Here is a 12,693-nt window from a genome sequence, read left to right on the forward strand (position 1 = left end):
TTTATCGTCTTCAAATCTCGTCTTATTGTCCAAATTGTCATTTGGGTTTCGCTTCCCCGCAGCCCTAGCTGGGCCGCAGCGGAGGCGAGCAGCAGGGTCTTCTCTGACCCGTCATCGAGGACGGCGTAAGTGTCCAGGACTTTATTCTGGTAGCTTAGTGTCACACGCACTACTTTTAGGAGTACTCGGGCTCCACTGCTGCTGGCGGGATCGATGTACATGACGCTCGCTTTGCGGCTGGATGGTGCAGGTGAAGGGCGCCGTCTGTTACTGTCGTGAAGTATGTCCAGATGGGCTCCATCGCACTTGGTGCACCTTTTCTTTAAGCGGCATTCGGCTGCCATGTGTGAGCGCGCACAGCGAAAGCAGCGCTTGTTGGACTTTATCCATTGACCTGCTTCCTCCGCGTTCAGCTTGGGGAAGGAGTCACATTGCGCTAGCCAGTGTTCTTTCTCACAGTAGGGGCACACTATCTTCCACTTCTCCGTTCTGGAGGGGGTACTGTGGCTCCTGCTGCTCGGTACTGACTCCGATTGGTGCATCACAGTCACCGAACTTCTTCCATCATTTAGTCGTCTGGTTCCTTCTCTGGAGCCAGGGGTGCTCCGTCCGAATGTATCTAGCCGTAGGCTGCTGACTTCTCTCGCCAGGAAGTCTGCTAGATCGAGGAGGTTCGGTTCGGGGCCATTCGGGTCTCTGTGGTCCCTCTGCCGCCTAAAGCGCTCCTGACGAGCGGGCGGCAGCTTCTCCAGAATCCTTTCCACATTTGAGTTGGCGTAAAGTTCATGCCTCCCCTTCTCTCTTTGCGCTCCCAACATCCCTACCAGGGACTGCACTCTGATGGACAGGTCGTCCAGTGCTCGATTGTCTATTGCTGGGGGTAAGCGGTCGATGTGTCGGATCTCCTGGATCACGTAATCCCATATGCGCCCATACCTCTGGTCCAATGCTACCAGCGCTGCTGTGTATGGGGTGGTGGAAGTCGCGTAGGCGAGCGCTATATTATGTGCGCGGGGCACCTTTAAGTGCTTCAGTAGGATGGCGTATTTGTGGCGTTCATCCAATACATCCACCAACATGGTCTCCAGACACATGCGGAGTTCTGTATACTGGGCCCGGTTCTCTTGGGTGAAGTCGGGTACCATAGGCGTGCCAATGTATGACGCTGACTGTGGATACATCGGCGAGCGTTGGGGGAGAGGCCTCCTAGGCGAGTCTCCTCCCGCTCCTTGGTATGGGCTGGTACCGGCAGTGTACCATGGCCCGCTTGTCCAGGTGCTGTTCCTCGGTGCGGGTCGTGCGTCGTGCTCACCCGTGTATAGAGTCGGGGGTCTGTAGCGCAGCTCCGCGGGAGTATAGCCTGGGCTGTACCGGACCTCCTGGTCCGGTAGAGTACTGTGCTGTCTTCGGGCGTGGTTCTCCTCCTCTTCCTCTTCGTCTTCAGTTAGGTCATCCAGTGCTTGTAGTCTCTGGTTTAGCCTCTCCACAGGATATGCTGCTCCTTCCCGGTTGCTAGGTCTCGCTTGGACCGGTGGGGGGAGGTGGTCTGTGGGGGGTATAGACCTCGTCTGTTGGTCAAGTTCAGGGTTGTTTACTCGGCTAGGGGATGCCGCCCTGGAGGTGTGTCTAGACGAGTTCCTGGAGCCTCTGGCGGAGGGAGAGGGTGTTGTCCGTCTGATCAGCTGTTCTATTAGTTGCGACTGCTGTCTGTCGCGCGCTGCGTCCCATTGAGCACCGGCTCGTTCTCGGGCCACATTCTCTTCCATCTGAATGCGTCTTATTTCTAGACGTATCTGCTCGTGTTCGCTTCGCTGCTGGATCTGCAGTCGGTCGCGTTCAGCAGCGGCGTTCAGGCTGATGAGGAAGGCCTGCTTTAGGGTCCTCTCTGCCTCTGGAGAAGGCGGTTGTATAGGGGAGCCTTCCCTCGGGGTACTCCTTGCGGAGCCTTGGAGTTCTATCTCCACGGTGCTCTCCCCGTCTTCTTCCGTGCCGAGTTCTCTCTCGGTAGCGTTGTATTCCTCCCGGGACTCATCGGGGACTACTTCTTCAGTACTGGCGGGGTGTGAAGTCATGTCTGGTTCCCACTGGTCCCCACCGTGAACTTGGTCAGTTACATTAGAGCCCGTAGGGGCCTCTATGGTCGGGGTAGTCTGGGCGTTGGGGTTAGACATACTTTTACTTTCTAGTTTTACCGCGTTTACTGTTAGTAGAAGACTAGGTTGTTGACTGACAGCGTAAGCCTCTAAGTACTGAGGGAGCCGTCGTTCGCGCTGCGGGCGTTGGTTAGGAGGATCGTTTCGTGGAGTGTTCATCATAGGCCATTTCAATATTAATAACACTATATTAATATTACACTAATTACCATCCGGCTCGAAGGACCAATTGTAACTGAGGGGTACAATTCCCTGACTGTATTACTAGATATGATACTTACTACCACTACCTTTGTACTTAATATTCGGCCACCCAGTACACGGCATAAATATATTATCATAAACACTCTCACGTAGATGAAACGGATCCAACACAAATGTACGAAGTCGAAACAGGTCTTTATTTCTACACAGCGATGGTGTGTAGAACAAGCACTTAATCACTTAATTACATTTATGAATTGAAATAGTATGCACTTTTATGGCAAAGAGTATTCGTCGGTATATCAATAGAGAATGTCCAATCTCTGAAGGCGCAGGTGGTAAATATACGACCTGGAATAGTTAAGGAATAACAGCAATGATACTTTAATGATTATATACTAGATACACTAGAGGGGGTTAATCCGGTCGCTTGTAAGCCGACAGGAGTAGGAGGGGGGGGGGGGGGTAGAATCCGGCTGCCTCGTCCGGCCAAGGGTATCCCAGGTGAACCCACTGTAGTGCCGTTCAATGCGCCGGCGATCCTTGGACCACAGATGAAAGCAGGTGGACTCTTTGTGGGCCGGCTCTCTCCGGTCCACGGGGGAGAGACGTGAAGCGACCTCGTCTTGCAGAGCGTCTCCTCACCTTGCGTCCTCTCCAGGGGGGGGGGTTCCAACACACGGCAGTGTCGGGGGTCTTTATCCATGGAATAATCAAAGTATACAAAGCATAATCCGTGCCTGGGAAGGCGGGCTGTCGTCGGTAGAATAATCCGGTATACAGGTCCACTCACTCGTCGGCTCTGGGGCTCCTCGGGTGCAGCTCCACATGGGGTCAACCACCCTGGGTAAGCAGCCAGTTCTCTGCCCGAAACGATGGGGTACTGACTACGGTAGTATTCTCACCGCACGAAGCACTATATATTAACAGACTATTATTAGCTTAATAGACTACGTCCAACTCGACGATATAGTGCCAAATATGACTATTCAAATATTAATATACACGATGTCTCAATACCGATGGTAGGCGAACTTGGCCTTACTCCCACACGTGGCGTCGCGGGGAGGCTTTACGTCTGTGACTCTATTGGAGGGTAAGAAACTGGACTGAAAAGAAAGTCCTACTTTAGTAGCGCAGTATATATACGCACTATGAACAAATAGTCCCATTAGTGGTGCGGTAGCCAGATTCCTACGCGGAACTAGGACTTGTTCGTACATGTGGAGCGGTACGTTTGAACTGGGTCTGAGGGGTATGGCAGCCTGGCACCAAGGTCTCGACCAATAGTAGAATGGAGACTATTATGGGATGTTCAGTAGGCTAGAATGGATATTCAATGCATATTGTACAAGGAATATACAAGGGATATCAGGGAATATTAGAGAATATACAAATACAATTAAATATATATATAAATAAATATATATATTCGGTTTAATCTGGCCCTTCACAACAGTACTGCTACATCTAGACATTTATGACATACCAGATTTTGAACTTGTGGTAGGCCTAGACATTTTGAATTCATCGTCTTGTTTACATCAGGGTCCCCCATGTTCAATTCATGATAACATATATGACATATATGTATGCATTGGGCCACTCTCCAGGTGACCTGCATCGACCTTGCCCACACCAGGATCTCCTCCTCAGACTGGTGAGTCATTCGCACAGTGGCCTCAAAAGAGGTATGGTCAACGCAGGATGGGTTCACCGCACGTCTGTACGTGCAGACATGATATGTGTAACCCTTCGGTAAAAGTCCTTCAACACACAAGCAACAAGATGTTATTTTTTTGAAAGCCAGTAAATACTGACAAAAAAAAGCATAGACACTTAGAAGAAGCAATGTACAGTCCCCCCCACCCACCCAACCTCCTCCAATGTACAGTTTCTACGTCAAATGTATAGCCTTTCTTTTCTGGACTCTTTTTGTATCACAAACAGTACTGTATTTGTAAATCTGGTATGTCATAAATGTCTAGATGTAGCAGTACTGTCTATCTGTCTACCTGTATGTCATATATGTTATCATGAATTGAACATGGGGGACCCTGATGTAAACAAGACGATGAATTGAAAATGTCTAGGCCTACCACAAGTTCAAAATCTGGTATGTCATAAATGTCTAAATGTAGCAGTACTGTCCATCTGTCTACCTGTATGTCATATATGTTATCATGAATTGAACATGGGGGACCCTGATGTAAACAAGATGATGAATTGAAAATGTCTAGGCTAATAAACAACTTGTGACAAATAACTCTTGACTTGACTTGACCACCAGCCTCTCTCTCTTAAGGCATTAACTGGGTTAATTAATCTAAATGTTATATTGTAACTGTCTAGTTATTGATTGATTGAATTGATTGAAAACTGTATTAACAGATTGCAGAATGGGTACAGTACACAGTACAGCTCAATACATACAATTGTTAAGGGAATGCAGACCCCAGAGAAAGACTTTCGTCTTGTTTACATCAGGGTCCCCCATTTTCAATTCATCGTAACATATGACATACAGATAGACAACTGGGTTAATCTAAATGTTACATTGTACAGTAAGTGGGGAGTGTAAACAAGTTGACCGCTGGCTGTGTTGTGAAATGTGAATAAACCGTGAAGTCACGCGAAATAACGTTATACGCGACGCTATACAAACCAATTACATAATCCTATCCAACATGTGTAAAGGCACACACAACATATTCCAGTTAACGGTATATTTTTTTAATGATTCGTTATGGCGTAATCAATACTTCCATGCGTATAAATTGCGTTCAGCCTCTCTCTCTGGAGTTAACAGAGTTTCGACTCCTGGCTAGAGGAGCTTGTCTCGGCTCATGCGGGGGGCCAATCAGAGAGGGGCTTCGCTCAACCAATCAGAGAGGGGTCTGCAGAAATGGGAGGGGTCTGCAAAAATGGAGTTCAACCAATCAGAGAGGGGTCTGCAGAAATGCGGCTACGAATTGTAGAGACGCCACACGGCTCCTTGTGAGAGAGGGAGGGAGGGAGACGGCTCCCTCCCCGCTCACCCCCACCCTTTCAAGCCCAGCTCAGCTGTTTTTTGTCTCTTGTCATGAGCATGGTTAGCTAGCGTTAGCGGCTATGGTCTCTTATCATCTCTCCACATCGGACGTGGTTGTCATAAGATGGACTGATATCCGCTCCGTTCTTCTTGCAGAGCAAAATTAGCGGCTTAAACTTATTGAAAGGAAGTTCTTCTTTGGCGATGCAATAGGCCACATTCAGTTTCGTTTAGATTGTTCGCTAGGAATTATGGGTTTTGGTGTTGGATGTATGGACTCTACGCAGACAGGGACATGGTATTTAATCGCACAATAGACTACAACTACCAAGTAGAATAGCGTGGCCCAGATTCACTTCACACGCAAATATTTTTTTTCACACACAGGCTATCGGACGGGGGCTACGCAGTAAATTCATTCATCGCCGACAGATTTTTTCATAGCACCGCAACTATTTGGGTTGCCCCCAAATATAATTTTCCACTCGCACAGGCCATATATAGGGGCAATTTGCGATAACATCGTCGCACTGTACAGCCCTGGACATGGGGGCTCAACAATAAATGACAATCAGAAATGTCATGTTGCATGTTGTTATTCTAACCAGCTTAGTTATGTTGCATTTCCAAGTTATTTATTCAAATTATAAATTTATCAAGAACCGATAAAGATCAGATCGATAAGCAGAATAGATAGTGGAATCGTATCGATAAAATCTTATCAATTCCCATCCCTTGTTTAGAACATGCCCCAGTTCAGCCAAATCAAACAAGCTGTGAGATTTAAACCAGTTCCAGCCTAATCAAACCAGCTGTGAGATTTAAACCAGTTTAGAACACGCCCCAGTTCAAGCCAAATCAAACCAGCTGTGAGATTTAAACCAGTTTAACAACAGAGTTCATGTTGAATGTGTCACTGTAGACACTTGTTATGGATCAGTAACTGGGAAAAAGGTAGAAGTGGTTCTGGTCTAGTGGATTTACCTGCTGAGCTGCACGGGCCACAGGTTCGGGCCAGGCTCCAGCCTCTCTGCGACGGGTCCCTCCGCTGTACGGTTGTGACCGGGCTGCTCGGCTGCCAGGCGGCTGTGGGCGTGGACCAGAACCAGGCCCAGAGACTGGTGAGAGGAGAGACAACCGTAAGGCTACGATCATACCTACCGATCAAGGATGGGCATCGATTTTTGAATATTCTAATAGTTTAGATTAGATTAAAATGTATTGTCATCTCATCATACAGCACAAGTACAGTACAATGGAAAAAAAGCATTTGGCATTCAACCAGAGTGCAAATGTAACAGTAAAGTGCAATAGTGATATACAATGTACAGGCGGTTAAACTGGGTAAAAAAAATTACTAATTAGTACTACAGAGTAAAGATTTGTTGGAGGACATTCCAGGTGTTGGAAGCATCAAAGGAAAAAGCAGTTTTTCCTCGTTCAGAGCAAACTGGAGGAACCCTGAGAACCAACCAGTCAGTCATTTGAACGTGTAGAATAGGTTCCAAGATTCCATTCCAACAATGTTGTGATGTCGGAGGGAAGTTTACCAATAAGTTACGCCTTTAGAAATATTAAGCCAAAACTGTCCTCCCTGGTGACGAGCAGAGTTAAAGAAGCTCTCACCATGATGATCTTGACCCTCTGACTGACCGGGTTGAACAGAGTTAAAGAAGCTCTCACCATGATGATCTTGACCCTCTGAGTGACCGGGTTGGGCTGGTTGTCCTCCTCCTCGGCCAGGACATGGGAAAAGTGGCTCAGCTGCCAGATGGGATGGCCCTCACGACTCTCCCTCGACAGCTACACACAAGGAGGGAAGGTAAAGAATAAGAAGTTTTAAAAAATATATTCAAAAATGAACAGATGTAAATGAGACGGATGTAGTATGATGTAAACAGATGTAAATGAGACGGATGTAGTATGATGTAAATGAGACGGATGTAGTATGATGTAAGATGTGAACAGATGTAAATGAGACGGATGTAGTATGATGTAAACAGATGTAAATTAGACGCATGTAGTATGATGTAAATTAGACTGATGTAGTATGATGTAAGATGTGAACAAATGTAAATTACTGATGTAGTATGATGTAAGATGTGATTAAGTATTTTATTGTATTTTTATTTCTATACATTTCAGTTACCCTTTCAGATGAGTTTCTTTGGGGGGAATGTGAATGAATACAACCATTCATTACATCTTCAATGTTGAATATTCATTATTGATTTCCTTTACGCTTTCTTATTTCAATTGTATTACAAATTACATTCGGTTATATTCTGTTATATTATTTTCTTGTGAGGACCCAAGGAAGACTAGCGGTCATCAATTTGACAGTTAATGGTCCACAAACAAACACACACACACCACATGAGGTGGAACACGGAACTCAGAAATACAAACGAGAGAACAAGCAAAACAAACACCCCCCCCCCCGAGTCTGAAAGCTGTCCCTCCCCAACGCCGTGAGTGACCGCTGCTTACCTCCAGCACCAGGGAGACGCAGGCAGGGAAGAAGGTCATGAACACAAGGTAGTTGGCCAGGACGGACACGCAGCTGAAGCAGCACATCGCCTCGAGCTGGGGGACTCCTGACCACACAAGAGAGAGGACCCTGGGTTAAGTTTAGATCCCTTAGAGCCACTCCCCAGAGCGAAGGCGCATTACAGCGCTACTAACCTGACATGGTGCCCACTCCGATGACCAGACACTCCACCAGGGCGTCCAGGGTGAAGGTTGGGCCCAAGATGGCCATACCCTGGGAGATGTTCTCCCTCACCTCCTCCTGCAGGGAGGTTCAGGTTTTAACCAATGCCGTAAACCACATTGTTCACTGCTAACAATCCATGGTTTGCACATAACACAGGCAGCCCAACTGGCCTTGGACTGATGTCACAGATGGAATAGATTAGATTTAAATGTATTATCATCATACACCACAAGTACACAGTACATCGAAAAGAAGTTTGGCATCCAACCGATAGTGCTAATCAGATGTATGGACAGAGTTGTACACTATGGTTTATTAAGTCATACTGGCCAGCAGCGTAACTAGTAAGAGTAGGTACGGGATATGTACAGCTATCAGTATCTACAGATATGTAACAAGGATTATATGCAGGTATGTAACTATGTACAGAGATAAATAAAGAAATAAATATGTTATATATACAGCATTATTGTACATGCTATCATACAGAGTTATATGCAGGTGTATAGGTAGGTATATAGAAAAATCATATGCAGGTATATTCAGACAGATATGGATATATATATAAATGCGGTATATAAAAATGTATATACAGCATTATTGTACATGCTATCATACAGAGTTGTTACATGGGTTATATGCAGGTGTATAAGTAGTAGGTATATAGAAGGATTGTATGCAGGCAGGTTTACCTGAGAGTCTGAGCTGAGGGCAAACTTAGCCAAGGCACAGGCTTTAGACAAGTCAATGAGGAGCAAGAAGAACGGCAGCGCTTCACTGCAGGGGAAAGACAACAAACTGAGTATTGTCTTTTTTACTCATTTCAGAAGCCTGTAAATACTCTTAAAGTAGGGGTGCAATTAGGGATGTCCGATATTGGCATTAAAATGTGATATCGGAAAATATCGGTATCAGTTTTCAATTTTTTTTTTTTTTAACATTTTTATAACCTTTATTTACCCAGGCAAGCAAGTAATTTTATTTATTGTAAAAAGTATGCATAATGTTGTGTTAATTCCACAACAAGAGATCATGTGTAATGTTAATTACCTGAAATTATTCAGTTTTTGGGGGGGGGGGGGGGACCCCTGCATATATCGGTATCGGTTGATATCGGTATCGGAAATTAAGAGTTGGACAATATCGGTATATCGGTAAAAAAGCCAATATCGAGCATCCCTAGGTGCAATGCATATATATATATATACACACATCCCTCGGGATCTGGCAGGAAAGACAGTCAAAACACAAAAGCAGTTGTTGTATAATGTATGAATTGATTCAAGAAATCAATGTATGAAAAATTGCTAAAGCTAAAAAGGGGAGGGGGAGTCTTCAGGTCTTACTTGAGGCCTGTCAACTCTTTCCCAAGGAAGTGAATGATGACCGTACTGAAAACAAGGCTGGAGAACACGGTGAAAAGACCAGCGATACCTGGAGAAAAGAGATGAGAACACATGTCACTCAAAATAACAGACGGATATACGTGTACTAGATGTCACACATTTCTTTCCCTTTAAAATAATCTACTGAATCAGGTGTATTATCCCTTTAATCATTCAAGTTATGCCTCACAGTCACCCGTTCTCACTCACACACCGATGGCGGAGGCGACCATGCAAGGTGCCGACCTGCTCACCGGGAGCAGTTAGGGGGGTTAAGTGTCTTGCTCAAGGACACATCGACACGCTGCCGGGAGGAGCCGGAATTGAACCAGGAACCTTCTGATTACCAGAGGGCCGCTCTACCTCCTGAGCCACTGTCGCTCCCAAATCTCTTTATCCGAATCACAATCTAGGAATTGCATACAATCAAATCTGTCAATTACCAATAGTGAACGACGCAACATCAGAGCAACATTCTACAAATAAGACTGTTGTGTTAAAAATACTATGTCTCTACCAAAAAAAATTATAATTGGGGGGGGGGGGGGGGGGGGCTTTTCTGTGTTTTTCACCCATCCCAATTTAGTCTTTACCAATTCCCTTCCTGGTCGGCCTGGGGAGGGTGTAGACCTACCACATGCCTCCTCTGATACATGAGTCGCCAGCTGCTTCTTTTCAACGACCAGGACACATACCCCACCGGCTTCCAACCCGCTAACACTGCCAATTGTGTTAGTAGGGACGACTGACCAAGCCGGAGGTACCGCTGACAGCAGCTGGATTCGATCCCAGTCTCTGCGGAGTGCTTAGTCCACTGCGCTGCTACCCAGCGGCCCGACAAATTTTGCATTTTGAACTTTAGTTTTGCATATTGTATATTTTGTATAGTGTTTGGTCTTTATTCTTTTTTTTTTTAACAGTTTGAAGCACTATCTCAGGGCACTCATGCTGCTGAACCAAGCATTTTACTGTAATGTACACAACATACCTTATTATGTGACAAAAAACAAAACTTCAACTTGAAACTTGGAACCTGAAACAACCTCCCGTCACACTGACCTAATATGTATTTGGATCCGAGTTGTCTGAGGTTTTTGAACTGGAAATAGATGTAAACGATGGCCATGCAGCGTGCGACCATGAGGACTATGATGTCACTGCTCGGGATTCTCTGGCGAAAAGAAGACGAGTGTGATGATGATGAATGAATGAATGAATGAAAACTTTATTTAACAGATTGCAGAATGGGTACAATACAGTACGGCTCAATACATACAATTGTTAAGGGGATGCAGACCTGAGAAAGACGTTTGTCTTGTTTCCATCAGGGTCCCCCATTTTCAATTCATATAGACATTTATGACATACACAACATACATGACATTTATGGCATAGGGACATATAGGTATTTAGTACTGATACATTTGTGACATAACGGTATTCAAATATACAGTACTGTTACCCCTAGATCCTGACAGAGTATATACATATGATGGGGAGGGGACTGTACATTAGGAGGGGGTGGGTGGGTGGGAGGGAAATATACATACGGCGGGGAGGGAATATATACATGCGGTGGGGAGGAGACTGTCTATGATGAGAAGCAGGTGATTAAACTGGGTATAAAATATATAAATTAGTACCAAGTAATAGTGCTAATCAGATGTATGTACAGAGTTGTAGTATTAATATGTACAGTGATACAGGTATAAAGAAGACAATATGGTAGTAAATCATACTGAAAATATAAATAACGCACATCCTCCGTTTGTTGGTGCTGAGCCAAACTGTAAAAACAGTCATACATAAGACAAAACGGGGCTCGCAACTCATTAGTAGTTCCAAGGTGTTTATTTGACAAAAAGGCAGATGCAACGTTTCGACCCTTCCGGTCTTCTTCAAGCTTCTTCATGCTTGAAGAAGACCGGAAGGGTCGAAACGTTGCATCTGCCTTTTTGTCAAATAAACACCTTGGAACTACTAATGAGTTGCGAGCCCCGCTTTGTCTTAAGTAAATCATACTGGCCAGTAACTAGTACGACGAGTAGGTACGGGATATGTACAGATATATAGTACAGATATGTAAAAAGGATTATATGCAGGTAGTACTGGTATGTAGACACACTCACCTCCGGGACCTGGGGACAGTCATTCCAGGTGCACAGTACCTCATTGCTGGCTGTCAGGTTGTTCATGGACATCAGGCAGACGGTGAGAGCGACGGTGCCCACGATGACCTCCCACGGGTGGGACGCCACCAGCAGGCCGTGCAGTCTGAACAGACGGGTCAACATGGTCCTACTAGGACACAGACACCTCCTGCAATGAAGACGACCAGGAAGTCAGCCTATCAAACACCATCAAATTAATTGTTGACAGCTTCAATCATTTTTATTAACAGATTGCAGAATGGGTACAATACAGTACAGCTCAATACACACAATTGTTACGGGTGATGCAGACCAGAGAAAGACGTTCGTCTTGTTTACATCAGGGTCCCCCATTTTCAATTCATCATAACGACATACAGGACATACAGATACAGTAGTTACATGATCTAGATATTTATGACATACCAGATCTACAAATATACAATACAGTACTGTTTGTGAAACAAAAAATAGTCTAAAAAGAGAGTATATACATTTGAGGGGGAAGAAACTGTACATCCTACTTAACGTTCCATGTTACCTAGCGTTAGCATGCTAGCTCACTGTCAAGAGGACCATCCGGGGACTGGTGTCAGTCCGCGCGGACAAGGTCACCGTTTGCCGCCGTGACAACGCTTGGAAAGCCGCGCTGACATTAAACGGAGCAACGCGTGTAAAGTGACCTGCTGTGATGGTAATAAATGTTCACCTTCATTCAAGAATCGTCCTCCAAATCATTACGACCGCATCCACACACCCAGTGTTCCCTGTGTAATAGCAACCAAAATGGCGACGGTGATGACATCCGCGTCACATGACACGTGGGCGTGACTCGCATAGATATCTATGTATGGTGACTCGTAGCTAAAACGCGTGGTTTTTTTCCGTATCCTATGTTTGCGGAGACGCTCTCTGATTGGCTAGCCGCGTACAGCGAAGACCACTGCACTTCCGCGTTACATGGAGCTCGTGAGGGAACGCGGTGGGGTCGCGTCTATGCTTTAAGCAAGTGTCTTGTCCTTCCGCGTTGCTCTGATTGGCCACTGATCTACGC

At 45.6% G+C, this 12,693-nt stretch overlaps 1 protein-coding gene across 4 annotated transcripts in view; it reads right to left on the reverse strand.

Annotated features, from left to right (window-relative positions):
* Window positions 1-12,415, reverse strand: part of LOC311237424 (3-hydroxy-3-methylglutaryl-coenzyme A reductase-like) — a 36,574-nt gene extending 24,159 nt beyond the window's left edge. For 2 of the 4 annotated variants that reach the window (XM_084325296.1, XM_084325293.1), the window contains exons 1-9: window positions 12,349-12,413; window positions 11,619-11,808; window positions 10,549-10,660; window positions 9,451-9,538; window positions 8,797-8,881; window positions 8,074-8,179; window positions 7,879-7,985; window positions 7,072-7,191; window positions 6,373-6,506 (exon numbers count right to left, since the gene is read on the reverse strand). In XM_084325296.1, coding sequence (XP_084181422.1) covers window positions 6,373-6,506; window positions 7,072-7,191; window positions 7,879-7,985; window positions 8,074-8,179; window positions 8,797-8,881; window positions 9,451-9,538; window positions 10,549-10,660; window positions 11,619-11,783 — 917 coding nt within the window. In that variant the 5' untranslated portion in view covers window positions 11,784-11,808; window positions 12,349-12,413. Of the gene's footprint in view, window positions 1-6,372; window positions 6,507-7,071; window positions 7,192-7,878; window positions 7,986-8,073; window positions 8,180-8,796; window positions 8,882-9,450; window positions 9,539-10,548; window positions 10,661-11,618; window positions 11,837-12,180; window positions 12,228-12,348 lie in introns of those variants that run through there. The other 2 variants (XM_084325294.1, XM_084325295.1) reach the window with 2 other exon arrangements.
* Window positions 12,416-12,693: the final 278 nt, after the last annotated feature.

Source organism: Notolepis coatsorum (genome assembly GCF_963971535.1).
Source record: "Notolepis coatsorum genome assembly, chromosome: 11".
Lineage (NCBI taxonomy): Eukaryota > Metazoa > Chordata > Actinopteri > Aulopiformes > Paralepididae > Notolepis > Notolepis coatsorum.